The sequence below is a fragment of the Nesoenas mayeri genome, assembly GCF_963082525.1.
Source record: "Nesoenas mayeri genome assembly, chromosome: 8".
NCBI classification, from domain to species: domain Eukaryota; kingdom Metazoa; phylum Chordata; class Aves; order Columbiformes; family Columbidae; genus Nesoenas; species Nesoenas mayeri.
Genome location: NC_137554.1, coordinates 4,996,032 through 5,013,284, shown reverse-complemented (window position 1 = coordinate 5,013,284; position 17,253 = coordinate 4,996,032). Strand labels below are relative to the sequence as shown.

Genomic DNA, 17,253 nt, shown 5'->3' with positions numbered 1-17,253 from the left:
AGGAACACCCAGATGAGGTTACACAGGAAGGTGTCCAGGCGGGTTGGAATGTCTGCACAGAAGGAGTTTTCAATGTTTTCAACGAAGTTCAGAATGAAGGGGGCAGCCCCCCCACAAGCACTTCCGTTTCCGGTAAGGCCACTCTATCCGCCATGTTGAGTGAGGCGAGAGTTGCTGGTTGATGCGTTGGAGCCGCTAAATTGGAGACAGGAGTCCTCAAGGCTTCGAGTTGAAGCTCGTCACGACCCGCACTCCCTTCCGAGCCATCCTGCGCGCCTGGAAGATCCAGGAAGAGCAGTTACCGCTTCCGCCACTCTAAGCATGGCGGCTGTGGCGCCGAGCCCTCCCTCAGCGCGCACTTTTCCCGCGCTCGGTGGCGGGTCGCCGCGCGTCACCGCGCTGAGCCGGGCCGCGAGCGGCGCGGGTTGGTGACGTCGCCACTGTCCGGCTGAGCGAGGGGCTGAGGTGGCGGTGCCGAGTTCGGGACCCGGCGGTGGCCGCGGCCGTCAGGCGAGTGCGGGGAGCGCTGCAGGGAGCGGCGGGAGCGGAGCGGCTGTCGGTGCTGAGAGGGGTGCGGGACACCTGTCCTGCTCCCGCCGGGGGGGAGCCGCGGCTCCGCCAGCCCTGCCCGGCACACACCTGTGCGGGGACTCAAACTGCCCGTTCCCCTCCTCATCGTGTGCTCTTTGGCTGCGGCGTTTCCATACTTAATTCCCGTGGAAATCCTCGGTGCACGAAGCCGTTTTCCAAATCGGTGTGCGTGGATCTGTGCGGCAGGCCCCGTGTCCTGCGTCCATACAGCTGGTGGGAGCTGTAAAGGCCCTTTGGATAGTCCACACACGCTGTGCTCTAATGCCTTAGGAATTGCAATTGAAATTGTGCATGACATGTGTAAGCACAAGCCTCTCCTAGAGGAATGTGTCTGCAAAAATGCACACTTTACATTCAGGCCTCTGGTGGATCATGATACAGCAAGAAGTTGTTGCTTGGAGAGACGTTTTTCCTGGCGTTTGTGTGCGTGATTTGCCATATAATTTCAGTGGCAGGTGTTTAAAATAGTTTTCTTTCTAATAAGAGTCATGTGCTCCTTCCTCTAGTGTAGAAAGTTATGTTTTACATTTAAAAGAGCGGACTTGCAGATCATAAAGCAACTAACCTTTGAAATATAAAGTATTAATCTTCTCAGGATCTTTCTTTCAGGTAACCAGCATAGTATATATACTTTATTTGCCTTTATGCTTTATTTGTTTTGTAGGTTGAAACTACGATACTTAGTCTTAAACTTGCAGCAATGGGTAGAACGTACTTGGTTGAGGAAGCTATTGGGCAGTATCTTTCAGACCTCACCACAAAAGTGAAGCCTTATGTCACTGGCCTGTTAATAGGGCAGGTAAGTGTGAAATATTTGAAGTCTAATTTATTACTTCACATTAACAGGGGAAAACCCTCTTGGCCTTAATAATCTTAAATCATTATGTGGAAGACAGGATACACAGAAAATAAAATCCTAAAGATAAAACTTATCGCTAAATGAGGCTTTAAGGCAGAGGCAAATTCATGAGGGAATTCTTTTTGTGACAGGTTACTACAGAGCTTAATGATACCTACTGTAAAGCAGACCTTACAGTTGCTATATTACACTTTATATTCTCTGACGTCAACTTCATGGTATATTTACTTATGTTGATGCTTTTCAAAGTGTTCCCCGCAAAGAGACTATGTGATCCGGGCTGTTCGAACACCTCCAAAGGAAGAGCAGAAGGAGGATAACGTCAGTCCCGCAAAGCTGGCGTCCCTTGATGAAGAGTGGATAACGACACACGCCAGTCAGGTACCACAGGGCAAGTTAATGGAGGAGATGAGACAAACAGAAAGGAAATAAGACTTAGAAAACCTCATCACTTGTTTAATCTGAAGCCTTTTTCTCAACCTTCATGGGAACAGATGTTTTAAACCAAAACATCTCTGTTGTTTTCCAAGTTTTAAGATGACTTCATAGGACTGAAATGAGAACATTCGTGAGGTGCTGTGTTCCTACATTTCAGAGGGACCTATAAGTGAAAAACAGTCTTAATTATTTCACTTCTGCTCTTAACGCGTGCTTGTCTCATTAGAAATTTTCGATATATCAAGTTATATGGTTGCTAGATCTCTGAGTCCTATTAATACATGTTCCTTTCTATTTTGAAGGTTTCTAGAATGCTTCCTGGAGGCTTATTAGTTCTTGGTGTATTTATCATTGCAACTCCAGAACTGTCAAAAGATAGTCAAAATGCTCTGCGCAGGGTAAGTGTCCTTCCTGGTGGACAAACCAGGAATATCTCTAGGTGTGTAGCCGAGTAATTTTCTGTCATTGTCTTCAGTATATATGGTTGTTCTCTGGCTTTATTTCTAAAAGGGCAAATATGATTTTGAGACTGAAACCTCTGAAAATCACTGTCCTATGGGGCTGTACCACAGCTTGCATTTGCTAACTTTCTGTTCCTTGTGGTGTTTGTTACTGCAATGGCAAATCTGGCTGGATTTACTGGAAGTGGACATTGTAGCTTAAGGAAACATCGTCAAAGGTTATATTAAGCTAAATCCTTTTGGCACTGTTTTTAGTAGTGTTAGCATGTTAGGGTTTTTTTCTCTGAGTTGTTCAGAATAGAGATGTTTACAATAGAGAAATATCTATAGTTCTGATTCCTTTAATATGAATATATTCTATAGAACTAGGAGTATTTACTTAGGGTGTGGAGGGTTATGTTTAAAAAGTGCAGAGAACATTTTACAGTCCAATAGACTTAAAATGCATTTTTGTTACAGTATTGGGGCATCTAGTGCCACATTTAGTTTCTGTTCTGTACATGTAGGTTCATTTTATCGTTTTTGTAAGGTAAGAATGATCAGCGATTTAAACATGAGTAGGTTTTGAAGTGTAAGGTCCGAGATTCAATTTTTACAGTGCAGCGTAACCGCATCTCAGTTGTGATTACTGCGTCTAGTATCCAACAAAAAAGGTGAGCTGTGTCCAGGTGGTAAGTCATTCCTGAATTAAAATTTGGTTTTGTTTTTGAATTAGTAGCTATTTTGCACAGCTGTCCTTCCAGATCCTCAACTGACGGCCATAAAGCAGTAATATTTCTGTAGGGGGAAAAGCCTATGGGTTGAATATGTGAATGTGTGTTGCTTGGTTAAGTTTAAAAAGGAATCTGAGTTAGGATTTCACAAGCAACGTTGGCTTTGGAGTAGTAGCCTACAAATCTTTGTTGAATATTCTTTTAACATGACATTTTGGTGACATGGCAGGTGTACTTCCTGTTTATGCTTAACTATGGAATCACTCGGACTTAGAACTTTAGTGCAAAACTGTTTTCCAGAAATAAGAATGGATTCTTTTTGTGGAAAAATCCGTAATACTTATTTCATCCTCAGCTAATCTTCTCAGTGGAGAAGTCCTTGACGAAAAGAAGGCTCTGGAAACCCTCTGAGGAGGAGGTCTCGGACAGGGCAGCTCTTCAGATTTGTTCTGCTACTAAAAAGTATCCTTTATGATCAAGGTTTATTGGTTGAGAGCGTGGTTTCTGTAGTTATTTCTGAATAAATGATAAATTATGAGGAGGAAGCTGAGTTCAGTTAGGCATAGATCAGTTGAGTCAAAATGGTGGAGTTTTCTGATAAGAGTATTGACTCTCTTATCCTTGCAAAATTTCCATCGTTTTTTTCTGTTAGGTTTGTGTGTGGTGGCATCAAATGATGCCTTCCCCAGTCAGTTTTGATTTGCATAAATTGATTAAAACATCTAAAATACCATATAGCTTCTTGAGCTTGCTGTTACCGTTGATACTGATGTGGAGGTGAAGAAGTAGCAGGCGTGTGGGACCGGTACTAGTGCTGCAGGAGAATGCTGGGTCTGTCGATAACAAGATAATACACGGATAAGATAGCAAGGCTTTGCCTCACAGAGCTGAGAGAGAGGAGGATAAACTGCAAATTGGTGCGTTGGTGCTTCTCCCTGTGGATACCTATTGATCTTAATATTGAAAGAGCTGGGACAGTATCACTATGATAGTTGGAGTTTACAGGCAAATGTTTTTCCACTTTTTTACACTAATGAAAAATAATCAAGACAATTAAATTAAGCAGTATTCCCTGAAAATAAAACAGTTTCAGAACAAATATGAGGCCTTGGTACTTATTCTTAAAATGTTCTTTAAGCTGCAATGATTGTTTGCTGCTACCGTAATCTACAGTCATGCTGAATAAAGCTAGAGCTAAATGGAAAGTTAAATGTATTCACGAGGTGTTCGTGTCTACGTCTTATTATTTGCAGTCTCTCAGAGAAAGCAAAAGTAAGTACAAATAGCGCTATGCCAGAAACTGGTTTATTGACCAACGATGTTGCTTCAGAGTGCAATGAAATGGTTCATTCTAAATTGGTCACAGTTGTTGACGACAAGAGGCTTCACAAAGAAGTAAAGGACAATGTTAATTGCAAATTGCTCCTATTAGGTTTTTTTGTTGTTTTATTTTGAGGTTTTTTTGCTTCTCACTGGATTTTTTTCTTTAAGTAGCAAAGAGTAGTTTGCCGAACCTATGATGTGCAAGACCCAAAGGTGAGCTCGTCATCCTGTGTGTCATATACAGCTTTTAATGCTTAACAAGCAATGTTAAAAAAATAATCTCTCTACAGTGTTTTGTATAGATGCTTTATTGCTTCTTTCTGTTCTCAGAGTTCAGCCAAACCAGCAGATTGGAAATACCAGAGCGCTCTGTCTGCGTCCTGGTTGGCTTTGGGCTGCACAGTAAACGTCAATATTCACATTCCACTCCTTGCTACTTCACCCAACCACGACTTGGAGAAGAACACCAAGGTAACTCGCTGGCTGTGCCAGTGGCGCAGGGGGTCCCCGTCCCCGTCCCCACACCCTTTCCTCTGTTGAGAATTAAATTACAGAGAAAGATTTGAATAATGCGAGTTGAGGAGTAGGACTAAACAGCAGGTGTGTTTGGCAGTTATTCCTCTTTTAAATGTTATTTGAAGTTACTATGAAACGTTCACAGTATAAAAAGTCGAGAAAGACTTTTCTTCTGTGGTGTTTAGTGTTGGTAGTTTCCTTTGCTCAAAATTCTGTTGCAATGGTCATGGTTGTTCCAACCAAAGTCTCTTCTGCTTCACCTAGTGAAATATTACATCGAATTAGGATGGGGTAAAGGGTGCTTTTGATACTAATTGACTTTCAAAAATAAAATGCCTAGGGTAGCACTTAAATATTTTGAAATACTTGTATCTTAATGGATATATTCTGAACATGTTGGCTATAAGATTTCACTTCGGAAAAAACATATAAACGGATTTTTCAGAGACTTTAAAACTCTCTCAGAGTAACTGTTGAAACGTAATAATTTTCAGCATGATACTGTCTGATTCTTCTAGTGAAATTCTCTTTCCTCTTTCTTATGAGATTTTTGTGTTTTCACTTTTGTTTTTTTAAAGAACGGATTAAATAGATGGTCCAAACAAATTGAAGACAGTGTTTTTCTGATCAATGGACAAGTTAAAGATGAAGATACAGAGCTACTGGAAGGGCAGGTGAGTGCTGAACAAGAAGGAATTGAACTCTAATAGCTATGTGGTGAGAACCTTCAGTGTGATAGAGCTGGAGACATCTTCTGTACAGCGTTTATTGATCTAATTGGCCTGCGTAGGTAACTAATTGGCAGGGCTGCTCGTGTTCCCATCTGCATTGCTGCAAGTTGCCTCTTCTTCCTCCTGCAATGCGAACACAATAATTATGTGGGAAGACTGACTAAAAACTTTTCTATGCGCTGTCTGGTCATTAAAGAACATGAGTAAGGTGTGAATGTAGGTGATGAGCTTTTTAAGACCTACATGTGTCTATATTTTTAACAAAGGGTGGAAACACATTGTTTGGCTGATGCATCCATCTCACCTTTTAGTTTTGTAATTATATTCTCACAGCTATTTTCTATGGGCCATTTTCTCTCTTAAAAGCTATAAACTAGGGCACATTTTATACGGTAGTGAGGAGATGTTGAATCAGGGAGATTTTTTTCCTGTTTCATGACACATAACTTTTTCCCCCCTCAGAAAAAGTCAAAAGGAAATATTCAATCCAGCACTCAGTTTTCTGATGTCAAAGTTCTGACACAGCTGGTAAGTATTTAGTGGTTTGTAAAGTATAACCTCTCTGTTAGCTTATAAAATATAATAAAAAATAAAAGAACATTGTGAATTATTGTCTAGAAATCCAGCTTACTTTGTCCTAAGACTTTTTATTCCCTCACGGATTCTGACTGTGGAACTGTGGCCAGATCTATGTATTCTGTGTATTTGGAAGTTCTCGTGCTGTGATAACCGCGTTGTCTCAGAATTTCACAGCTGCAAGGAAAATTCTAAAAGCTGGTTGTAGAAATGAAATCCCACAGACTAATTCATGCGGTAGGAGGATACCTGTGTGTACTTGTGTATGCTGATTTGAAGGTGGCTTTGCATTGTTCGGAAGTTCAGAGTCACCACAGTTAGCTGTGGACATGCACTTGAACACTTTGTCAGCAGCTCAGTCGCTCGTTTTGGATTCAAGTGCAGATCCTGTGAGCTAAATCTGAATCTGGAGCTGCTGGGTCTGTGTCAGGAGTTTCCTCTCTACCAGAGGTTATACTGACTTGACCCCTGAAGTAGGTGCCCCAGTCAAGGTCCTAAAGTCCAGATGAGTCCAGATGTGTTGTCGGCTTCTTGCATAGCGCAGGCCGCACTATTTTGTCAAGTAGTTCCTGGTTTCTCTAAAGTTACATTCAGCAAAACTTATAAATGCCTAAAATGCCATTTTAAAGACTTGATAAGTATCTTTTGTCGTTACATTAGTCCAATGGTTAATTGCCTCAGAGGAAGGAAAGCTTTCTATTTCAGTAGCAGTTTATGCAGTTCTTGTGGAAGTTAAGCCTCCCCGTGTTTCCAGGTGGTGTCTTAGAGTCCTTCACACAACAGACTCATTGTTTGGGTAATTAGGGTGAGTATTTCTAGGCAACAGTTTAACACAGTTCTAAACGTCACCACGTTTATAATTTAGTACTGACTGGTGGGATGAATCTCAGGATATGGTAGCTTATGCTGGCTGTATAATAAACATACAAACTTCATTTAAAAAAAAATCTTAAAAGGATTTCTAGACTGATACTACTATTAGCCACAAGCTGCTTGCCTGGAAAGTTTTAGAAGTCTTATACACACAAATATTTAAATCGCAAGTAATGTCCACAAAAGTAAATACATTTTCTGTAATGGAAAAGGAAAGAAATTTTCAGTCTTAACTAACAAACCTAAAAAAACCCCACAAAACCAGAGTTATAAATCATGAGGGAAAACAGGTTATAAGTAAACATTTTAAGGTATGCTATCAATTCCTAGTTCTGGTTTTTGTTACTCATGCTGCAAGTGCCTTGGTAACAAGATAAAACCGAAACCTGTTTATTTTTCAGTCCCAGGGTTCAAGTCGTAGATCAACAGCTACAGTCCAGGTCTGCAGCGGTTCCATAAATCTCAAAGGTGCTGTGAAATGCAGAGCCTACGTACATAACAACAAGCCAAAAGTTAAAGAAGCCATTCAGGTAGTGAAAAGGTCGTTAGCCCATCACAAACATTTTTCTGAAATACATGAAATTTGTCAAACTGTTTTTTCTTTGCCCCAGTCTAAACTGAGGTCAAAATGTTCATGCCCTTGAACACAGAGAGTGTTACAGAAACAAACTGTGTGCGTGTGTGGTGGATTCAGTTCCTTTTTCACTTCTAGAAGGTATGTCTCCTGTTGCTAAGGCTGTTCTCCAGTGAATCTTTGCACAAATTGTCAAAGTGATTAGCTTTGAAGAATTGTCTCAAAATTAAGAAAATGTTACAGACTATATTTTTGTATGTGTGGAGGGAAAATACAGATTAATTTGTTCCCTTTATTGAGTTAATGCCTTGTGATTATTTTTGTTTGACGACTTCTAAACGTTCGTATTAAAAACAGTTCTAACGATACTAACATTTTCCTCAGCTTTTCATTTTTGTTGGTTTTGATTTTAATTCTTTTAAAGTTAGCTCCTCTTTATTGGATTGTTTAACATTCTCCTCAGAGTTTTTACTTTGTGGGAAAAACTATTTCAATGTGGGTTAAACCTCTGCGGGACGACTTTTGTGGTTTCTTACTAGTCAAAAGCTTTGCAAGTGACTTTTAGGTTACTGATGGTTTTGCTTTGTCCTTGCAGGCTTTGAAGAGAGACATAATAAACACGTTGAGTGATCGGTGTGAAATACTGTTTGAAGATCTGATTATAAATGAAGGACCTCAAAACAAAAGTAGGAATTCATAAATGAATAACATTGGGAGTGAATTTTGCTTCTTGTAGAAAATTCTGCTAGTGTAGTGAAGTGAGAGGAGAATAACAAGCAAATGACACAATTTATTTGGCAGCCTTGAGTTTTTCTTATAATCCTGAGGATTTTTTGTCAAGTCCAGATATGTGCTTGGGCATCGCAGCTTTCATACCAAGTTTGTATTCAGTTCTCCTGACCACCAAATGCAATTTCAGCTTCTTTCTCACCGATGAGAAATTTTGCAGTTTTTAAAAATACTGTAGTTGAAACTCCTGTCCTCCTTTTTAAAGAAGTAGATCTTATTTAGGCAGGGTGAATAACTGTGGGATTGCATTAGTTTGACTTAAACAGAGCACTGTGCAGTGGCCAGAACACCGTGCAAATTGATCTAATGAAAATAAAACTTAGCATGATTATATTAAAACCTAATGGGGTACATGATGAGACCAAATCTCCCAGCTCATACTGGGTGATTCTTTAAACTTGAGTTGGTGCAATGGTATCAAGTTATCTACATGTTGTTGTGTTGTTTGGAGTTTTTTAAAGCAGTCGAAATAATCAGTCTGACGATCTTAAGGAAGGGAAAGCCTTTTAAAAGATATTATATTTGATAGTGATTTTAGGAAAAATAGAAAAGAAATGGAAACGGGTGGATTGTGTGAGGAAAAATGATTCGTGTTCATGTTCATGCTTTAGGAGAACGTGGTTCATTTTGGCGTTAGCCAACTTCAGCCTGCGGGATTTAAACTTTTCAATCACATGCAGTTTTCAGTTTCCTCTTTAGGTGGCAGCCGTACTTTGTGGCTTGACGGCCAAATGCTTGTGGTGTTGAAATCATGCGCTGTTCTGTGGACGCTCTTATCTGCAGTCTCTCCCAGTGTTCTTTTGCTAGTCATTCTGAACATGAAAAAAGGGCTGTTTAGCACTTTATGGGCTGTTTTGGAGGTCTCTTGGGTATTTCTGGAGAGACTAACGTCAGAACATAAATCAGTACAACAGCAGCCAAAACTTGCATAAAACAGTAACAACTAAACCCGAACCCAAGATTTTTACATGGAAACCTTGAGCAGTTCTTTTGCAATAGCTTTATCTTATGGTCAGAGATGAATAAAGAATCTTAACTGTCAAGGCTTTTATTTGGATGATAATTTTTCCCCCTTTCTCCTTTAGATTTTAAGAGGCAATATCATGTCTTACCTCAAAGACTGTTTGTCCCCGTGGCCGGATCCAGCGTGATGCTCAGCGATTATAAGTTCGGTGATGAGGCCGCTGGAGAAATTCAGGAACGTTTTGTTGAGATGTTGGATCAAGCTGTGCAGGCTGAAGATATCCACGTCGCAGAGGAGATGAGCACAGGTAAATATGGGATCTGAGAGCCAAAAATGGTGACCGATGGCACAGAACACTTCCATCCACATGTGAATATGCTTCAAGTTGGCTTCCTTCATATCAAGCTCTAAGGGTTTATATCAATCTAATAACAGTTTAAATATATTTGTGAAAAGTGGTAAAGGCTCTTGGTGGGTTTGTATTTGACTTTTAACAGATTTTTTTTTCTATTTTCTCAAATATTTTGCCCTTTCTATGCAAGTATGGTTGCAGCTCGTGAACTACAGTTCAGTTGAACAAGGTTTACGTACGTTACTCTGCACCTGAATTGAGGATATATATATTGGCAAATAAACTGTAAAAAAAGCCATAGAAAGCTTTATATTCTGGTTACTTCTTCAGTAGTTCAACGTTGCTGGTTTAAGAGCTGAGTAGTTCTGACACTACTTATTCTAAGTCAAAATCAGAAGTTGACAGCTGTTCTCAAATCTACACATTTTCACTGAATATTAAAAACCATGTGTATAGATAGTCTAATGCATCTTTCAGGAAGTTCTCATGCTAGAACCTGAGTCTTTCAAAAACACCAAGTACCTTTCTTTGTTCGGAGGGTTTTGATTTATGTATCAAATGCAGAGCCCAAACCTGAAGTTTTGTGATTCACTTGAAATGGAAAGAAAATTGTGAGTGCTTTTCCTTTTCCACAGAATGTCTTAGAAGTTTCTGATCTGATCACAAGACTCTTATGTTCCCTTTAATACAGATATTTTTCTTTAATGTAGTTATTGACTTTCTTTTTCTGAATATTTTCGGTTTAAATTGTTTCCTGTTGTGTCTTTAATATTTTTCCCCGTGTGCCTTTGATTTCAATGTAGGGGTCAAATCTGTAGTTGAAATTCATCTAAGAATGCTTCCTATGATCTTACCAAGAGATTTCTTTTCTTCCCTTTTTTCTCCCATCAATGTGAATATGAGCTACAGGTTACAGCTTTACAATTGAAAATTTGAAGAAGAAATTCTCAGATAAGAGAGACTCTTTGATGTTGGTAATTTGGGACCAAAAAATGGGAAACATAGCCATGAGCTTGGTGCGTAGGGTGAACTGATGTTCTGCTTGACCTACTTGTTTACTTGGAGGGTGTTTTGAGTTTCTTAATTTCAGAGCTAACCACAAATTCTTAAGCCTTTCTAAATTATTTAGTTTTCCTGGGTTTTAACTAAACCTGTTAGCAGTGAATCTGGCTCATTATCTCAAAGTCGCAGGTGTACACAGCTCAAGACCATCACGAAAAACAGGAAAGCGAATAAAAATCTCTCTTGCGTTATAAGCGTAATTTTAATAATCTTTAAGCTACTATTGCTTATTCCCATGAACACCATAAAGTTTGTTTGTATAATCGGCTCTGTTCATAGCGATGGTGGTAATAATGCTATCAAAACAATGCTCTTCAATTCTGGGAACTATTGTTACCATATTAATAACTTATGGCTTATTAAAATCTTCAGTTCTTTACACACTTTTATTAATGCCAGGAAGGCCGTTTTAGAAATTAGACCTGTTAACTGGGTAAGAAAAGTGTTCTGCATTGTGAGAAAACATTGATTTTGCAATTTGACTTTTACTGGTGCTTTGGCCTGAGGTGTCGAAGCATTGCTGTAACCATGTTTTTGTGACACAATGAGAATTTGAGGTTTCCCCTGTGTAAAAGCTTTTTAACGCTTCATTCCAATTTGGGTAGCATTTGTTGTTTCTCAAAGCTTAGCGCTATCTCTATTAATAACAGAATTCAGTAATGGTATAAAAATGGGTTTGTAGTGAATTTTGTTTGTATTAAAATTCCTGTGGTCTTGGGCACCGACCTTGAATTGACTGGAAATGCCCGTCATAGTGAAGTTGCTGATAAAAAGAACTGTTTACAATTCAAGAACATGAACAGGCTTTTCAAATAATCTCTGTTTTGGTTTTGCTGTTGCTTTTTAAAATATGCACTTGAGAAGAAGATTATCTAGTCAGTATTGCCAAAAGATTTCTTTGTAAGGAGCTTTGAGTCAAAATATATTAAATAAAGGTGTTTTGGGAAGGTCAGTTTTATGTGCTTAGTACAGCCCCTGCTGCCATCTCCTACAGTTTTACTCTCTTGATTCCTTGTACAACTCTCCAGCGAGGTCTATCAGGTCATGCTTTAAAATTGTAACATGGAAAATAGAAAGTAAAAACTGCCCTATTTATGATTGAGAGATATAAGGAGCTCTGACACTGCACTTGCAAGGTATTAGTGCTTTAATACAAGCAATTGAAAGCTCTGCATTTAGGATTGGCTTTGCTAAATCCCTGCTCCTCCTCGGTGCAGGGGGTGGTGTGTTAAATACCCTGAGCAGATAAACTTAAATAGGACCTCAGGAGTGGTAATCGCTTCCCCATCTTTGTTAGCAAATGGAAGAATTAATGAATTAAGAATTTGTATAATTGGTACTAGAAAGCATCTGCTTTTGAAAACTCTTTGTGTGATTTATACCACAGCCACTTCAAATGCGAGTCTTCCTTAATGACATAAATGCCTTTGGTACCTAAGTAGCTCAAGGGTGTTTCTTTTTTCCTCTTTTTTGAGTTTTCCCTTCCGGAGCAAGCAAGTATTGCTACCTTGATGTGCACCTTCCAAAGCCACTTTTAGAAAAGTGCAGCGGTTCTTATGAAGGTGCAAAGAAACACCAAGTTAGAGGGCGCAAACTATCCTACTTGCTCATGAAAACTAAAGCAGAAAGAAACCTGCTGTGTCTAGACTTCAAAGGTGACCCAAGAAATGGGGTCAGCTTCTCTAAAATAGATACGTTATTTTAGGGAGTTGAAAGCTCTGTTAAGTAGTTTGGAGAGAATGTGGTGCTCTTACTGTGCTAGTTAATGTACTTACTTGGAAAAGTATCTTGCAACAATTAATAATTCATTTATTCCGGTTGAAGATTTCTGTTCATATTTTAGGCAGATGAAGATGTGTTTTCCTTCGCATAGAAAAGCTAACGATGAAACTGCGGCTTCATTGTGGACCACTTCGCTTCAGAAATATGTGGTCGTTTCTCTTCAAAAATAGCACCCTTTGCATTGAAATGTTGTGCCCTTATTTTTGTTTTACGTGTATATGCAGGTTGCAGAGAGATCTCAAAACAATGTCTATGCTTAGTGGATGCATGTGTGTGCATCTGCATATCTATAGGTCTTGCTATCCTGTTAAGTTTCATATCGAGCAGTTATTAGTTGCTCTGCCATAGTACATCCTATACAAAGTCAGTGGGTTCAGGGGTAAAAATGGCTAAAGACAGGTCCTAAATGTCCAGTTAGAGTGCTTTTGTGTAGCAACATCTTGGGCAAGTTTGACTGGAGAAGATTTTGAAGACAAGCATGCACATGACTCATGCAACAGAAACAACCTTTACAGTCACCCATCTAGATTATACATTTCCCCCATAGCTAATGCTATGATAGAGAAAGTACTTTTCCATGAATCATTTTCATATGAATCACACAACGGATGTGCCGTATTACTCAGCTATATAATTTGTAATTTATAGGTGATTGACAACCCCCCTCTGGAGATGGGAGATGTGGTTTTATTCCATAGACTGCTAAAACTTGATAGCTGGTACCCCTGGGGGTGTTTTCTTCTTCATCTTCTGAACAAGAAGAATCGGTTAGTCTTTATTTCTCATCTCACTGTGCCCATTCTGTTCTTTCTGAAAACATCCAGATCTCACTGCACCAGTTAAGTGATCCAGAAGATAATCTGCACTAGATACGGGTTTGAATCCCATCAGACTGGAAACAGAGTCAAGCGCTCTCCCATCCTGGCTGCATAGTCTAAGGATTTAGTAATTGTTCCAAAGGGGCACATGTCCTCTGCGTCTGCTCTGAAAATGGATTTTTAAGGAATTTCTGTGCTTTGAAATAAAGCATTTTATGCCTCTTAGGCAGGGAAATGATGCCGGGCTCACTCTTTTAGTGGCAATGGATTTGTGTGTAACCTGAGCTCCAGACAAATGGCTTTAGAGGGCAAACTTTATTCTTGGAAGGTGGGTAATGGTTCGTTTTGGTGGTTCCCTCTCAAAGCACTCAAATTCTCCCCGAGTTACCTAAAGGTGGTTGGATATGTTATTCTGGAAGCAGGGTGTGGAAAATGAGCTTTGGAAGAGGAACTCATTCACAAATGTATTTTTTCTCTTTATTTTTACCCTTCCAGCCATATAGAATAGATTGGTGCTGTACTGGTGCTACTGTACTATTTCTACTATGATAAACTGTATTTTTTCTACCATAAACTTACTTCTTATAAAGTCGAGATTAAGTTCTTGGCCTTTTGCGTTAATTCAACTGTAAAACACAACTGTTAGCTTTTCGTCTAGTATTTACTTCTTCACTTGATTTCCGTGCAGTTGATATTTGTCCCATTGCTGACAACGTGGATGACACACAACAGAAACAAGTGACAAAAGCAACGTTGCTGTTGAAACTTCAACAAAATATGGGTACGTTATTTCCCTGGTTTTGTTACGGCAATCCAGAAACTTCAATGGACCCTTTCAGTACTGTTCCATGGAATTATTAAGAAGATGGTGAGATTAATGCAGTGTTTTACTGAAAGGAGTCCTCATTTCAGTGTTGCAGGGGCAGGATGTTTCTGGGGAAGGAAAAACCACAACCCGCTCTGGGAACAAAACCAGTAGTTGCATTCATTCCGCTTACAAGTCCACACAAAAGGCTCATGTAGCTTTACTACTTTCATGGAGACTCACCGCTTTTATAATTTTGCACTTGAAAAATAACACAGTTGAATGGCTTTGTCAAGTAGGCACCCATAAATTGGCTGGTGACTCAGTAATCTCCTCCCAAAGCTGACAAATGCACGTGGGCTCGGGTGCTAATTGTCAGCCTCAATAATTCAGGGAACTCCAGCCACAGAACTCTTCTTTCAGCTACAGCTTCTCCATGATATTCTGCATCCAGCTCTCCTATATCTGTCTGTGCTTTGTACAGCTCTCTTTGCTGTGAGCTTTCACTGTCTCTTCATATTAAAATACAGTTCTATTTTAGCCAACAAAACAGTAGCTTTTGTTTTCTATTAATTCTTAGAAGTAGGACATGGTAACCGGAAGATTAAAGTACTAGCAGTAAATATGTGTGTAAATGTGGATGTAAAAATGTTTTCACTTGAATCATCGCTGAGGTGTTTGGGTTTTTTTTTATGTCGTCTTAACTACATCAGTAACAAGCATATTAATCAATAGAAAAATGACTGTTATGCTACAAAAAGGCTTATGGAGTAGATGTAGCGCCACACAGAAAAGAAAAAAACTTCAAAGCTTTTGTTTCTTAAAGCTTAATTGTTATATTTATTTCATAGTCCGATTCCTACAATTAAGCAGTAGTGCAGAGTCAGTGTGTTGTTTCATAGGCCAGGACGTGGCCAAGGCACTGCAGAAGTGTGCAGTCACCTGCATTTCTGGAAGGGTCCTGCTCTGATGACAAATGTCACATGGAGCTTTTAGAATTTCATTATCTGACTTCATGGCTTTAACTTTATGCTTAGCAGTGGTACATGGTTGTTGAGGTGGCTCTCGCTGTTTCTTCTGCTTGTCATTCACCTCGTCGCTGCCCTCCACACCCTGGCTGCTGCCAGCTGCGCCCGTGCCACTCACCCAATGAATTGTCTTTGTTATTTTAGGTGTGGTCATCGCCGCTGCTGTTGCAGTCTTGGCATCGATCTTCTCCTTCAATTACTTCAGTGATTAAACTCGAGCAACTGGAGCTTCATGGAAGTATTGGCCAGTTACGAGATGGAATCATCTGGGTTTAATATCTTAGTAATTAAGAACTGTTGCCTAAATATCAGCAGTTAGATGTGCAATATAAATTGTAATGATAGGTTCAGGTACCTTGTTCCAGCATGCACTTAATGTATCAAGTACAATCATGCAGTTCAAATATCATGTATTGTAGAAACTGAATCAAGTTTACAAGAAAATAACCATGTCACTCTGTATAAATGAATGATAGTATGATTTTCTAGAAAAATCCCTTAAACAAATGTAAAACCTTCATTTTCTTCTAACTTGCTGTTTTAATGCAAAAGGCTGCTACTGGTATTTTTCAGGCTATTGATAAGACTGGCAGAGTCACCTGGTGAGACAATTGTTGCTTTAAGGGTTCCTTTGCTAAGAGAAATCCCATCTCATTCAAGTTAATTGGGGAGAAATTAGATCTATTGAATGCAACATTTCACCATATGCATTGGTTTAGGTAACATTGGTTAACTAGAATAGTAGGTATACAAATAGTTTTTAGTAATTTAAAGACTAGACCAATTCAGCATGTAAATACCTTACTTCAAGACATGGAGAATTCAGAAATCAATAAAATACATAGAAATTTTGAGATGTGTATATGCTGCTGTTAACTCAGAGAACTTCTCGGTCCAGCTCTGACTCCTGTCATCATTCTCTTGGAATATTAACTACTTCAGCAAGAGCTACCTCTATGCAGTCCTTGTGGATTATCTTGTAGATCAATGCAAGTTGTCAAAAATGGTTGCTAATCAGGATTTTTAGACTATAAACAGATAACTTTCCAATTAGGGCTCGACAAAGACCAACAAGGTATGATAGAGCCTGACAAAACCCAACAGGGCCTGACAGAGCCCAGTAGGACTTGACAAAGCCCAACAGAGCCTGACAGGGCTCAACGAAGACTGACAAAGCCTGACAGAGTCCAACAAAGCCTGACAGAGCCCAGTAAGGCCTGACAGAGCCTAGCAGAGCCCAACAGAGCCTGAATAAGCCCGACAGAGGCTGACAAATTCAGACAGAGCCCAACAAAGACCGACAAGGCATGACAGAGCCTGACAAAGCCCTACAGGGACTGAAAAAGCCTGACAGAGCACGACAGAGGCCAAGAGAGCTCGATAAAGCCCAATAGGTCTCAACAAGTCCTGACAGAACCCGACAAGACTCAACAAAGACTGACAAGGCATGATAGAGCCCAACAAAGCCCAACAGGTCTCAACAGAACGCAACAGGGCCCAACTAATCCTGACAGGGCCTGCCAGAGCTCACTAGAACTTGACAAAGCCCGACAGGGCTTGACAAAGACTGGCAGGGCATGATAGAGCCCAAAAGGACCCTATGAAGCCTGACAGAGCCCGACAGGGCTCGACAAAGCCTTGCAACATCTGGAAGAGCCCTACAGAGCCCATCAGAGCCCGAAAGAGCCCAAGAAAGCTCGACGGGGCCCAACCGAGCTTTCTCCTGGGTACTTTAGGCAATAACATTACTATTTGCTTGCCACGAAGAGAGTGGAAGGAGGGAGGAATTTTGATAAGTTTAAAAAGGATCATTTGTATATAAAACATGATGTTTACTTGGATCTAAACTACAATAGGATTCTGTATTATTGGGCATTTTAGTTCCACTGCAAATTTCTTTTTTGTATAAAGGCACTGGAATACTAAGAACAAATATAAGCACTTCAGCTCTAAAGCATAATCGAGGTTGTACTAGCATACTTTTAATAAAAGGCAACT

The 17,253-nt window shown here is 39.8% G+C and overlaps 1 protein-coding gene across 3 annotated transcripts; it reads left to right on the top strand.

Annotated features, from left to right (window-relative positions):
* Positions 1–101: 101 nt before the first annotated feature.
* ODR4 (odr-4 GPCR localization factor homolog) lies at positions 102–17,096 on the top strand. Of its 3 annotated transcripts, none has more exons than XM_080348498.1 (14): positions 102–510; positions 1,256–1,390; positions 1,700–1,831; positions 2,191–2,286; positions 3,418–3,524; positions 4,562–4,598; positions 4,716–4,856; positions 5,480–5,575; positions 6,095–6,160; positions 7,483–7,611; positions 8,251–8,341; positions 9,530–9,715; positions 14,111–14,203; positions 15,400–17,096. In XM_080348498.1, the coding sequence occupies exons 2-14, from the start codon at positions 1,292–1,294 to the stop codon at positions 15,465–15,467; spliced, it is 1,341 nt and encodes a 446-aa protein (XP_080204624.1). In that variant the 5' UTR covers positions 102–510; positions 1,256–1,291; the 3' UTR covers positions 15,468–17,096. The 3 variants fall into 3 exon arrangements, with proteins under 3 accessions (XP_080204624.1, XP_080204625.1, XP_080204626.1); XM_080348499.1 differs by having other exon boundaries at positions 102–754; XM_080348500.1 differs by lacking the exon at positions 7,483–7,611.
* Positions 17,097–17,253: the final 157 nt, after the last annotated feature.

Bases quoted from the DNA above. Each gene is read 5' to 3' on its own strand.
- ODR4 (XM_080348498.1), top strand. From the start codon at position 1,292: ATGGGTAGAACGTACTTGGTTGAGGAAGCTATTGGGCAGTATCTTTCA. The intron at 1,832-2,190 runs GTACCACAGGGC...TCTATTTTGAAG, and splicing joins TAACGACACACGCCAGTCAG to GTTTCTAGAATGCTTCCTGG. The intron at 7,612-8,250 runs GTAGTGAAAAGG...TTGTCCTTGCAG, and splicing joins AAGTTAAAGAAGCCATTCAG to GCTTTGAAGAGAGACATAAT.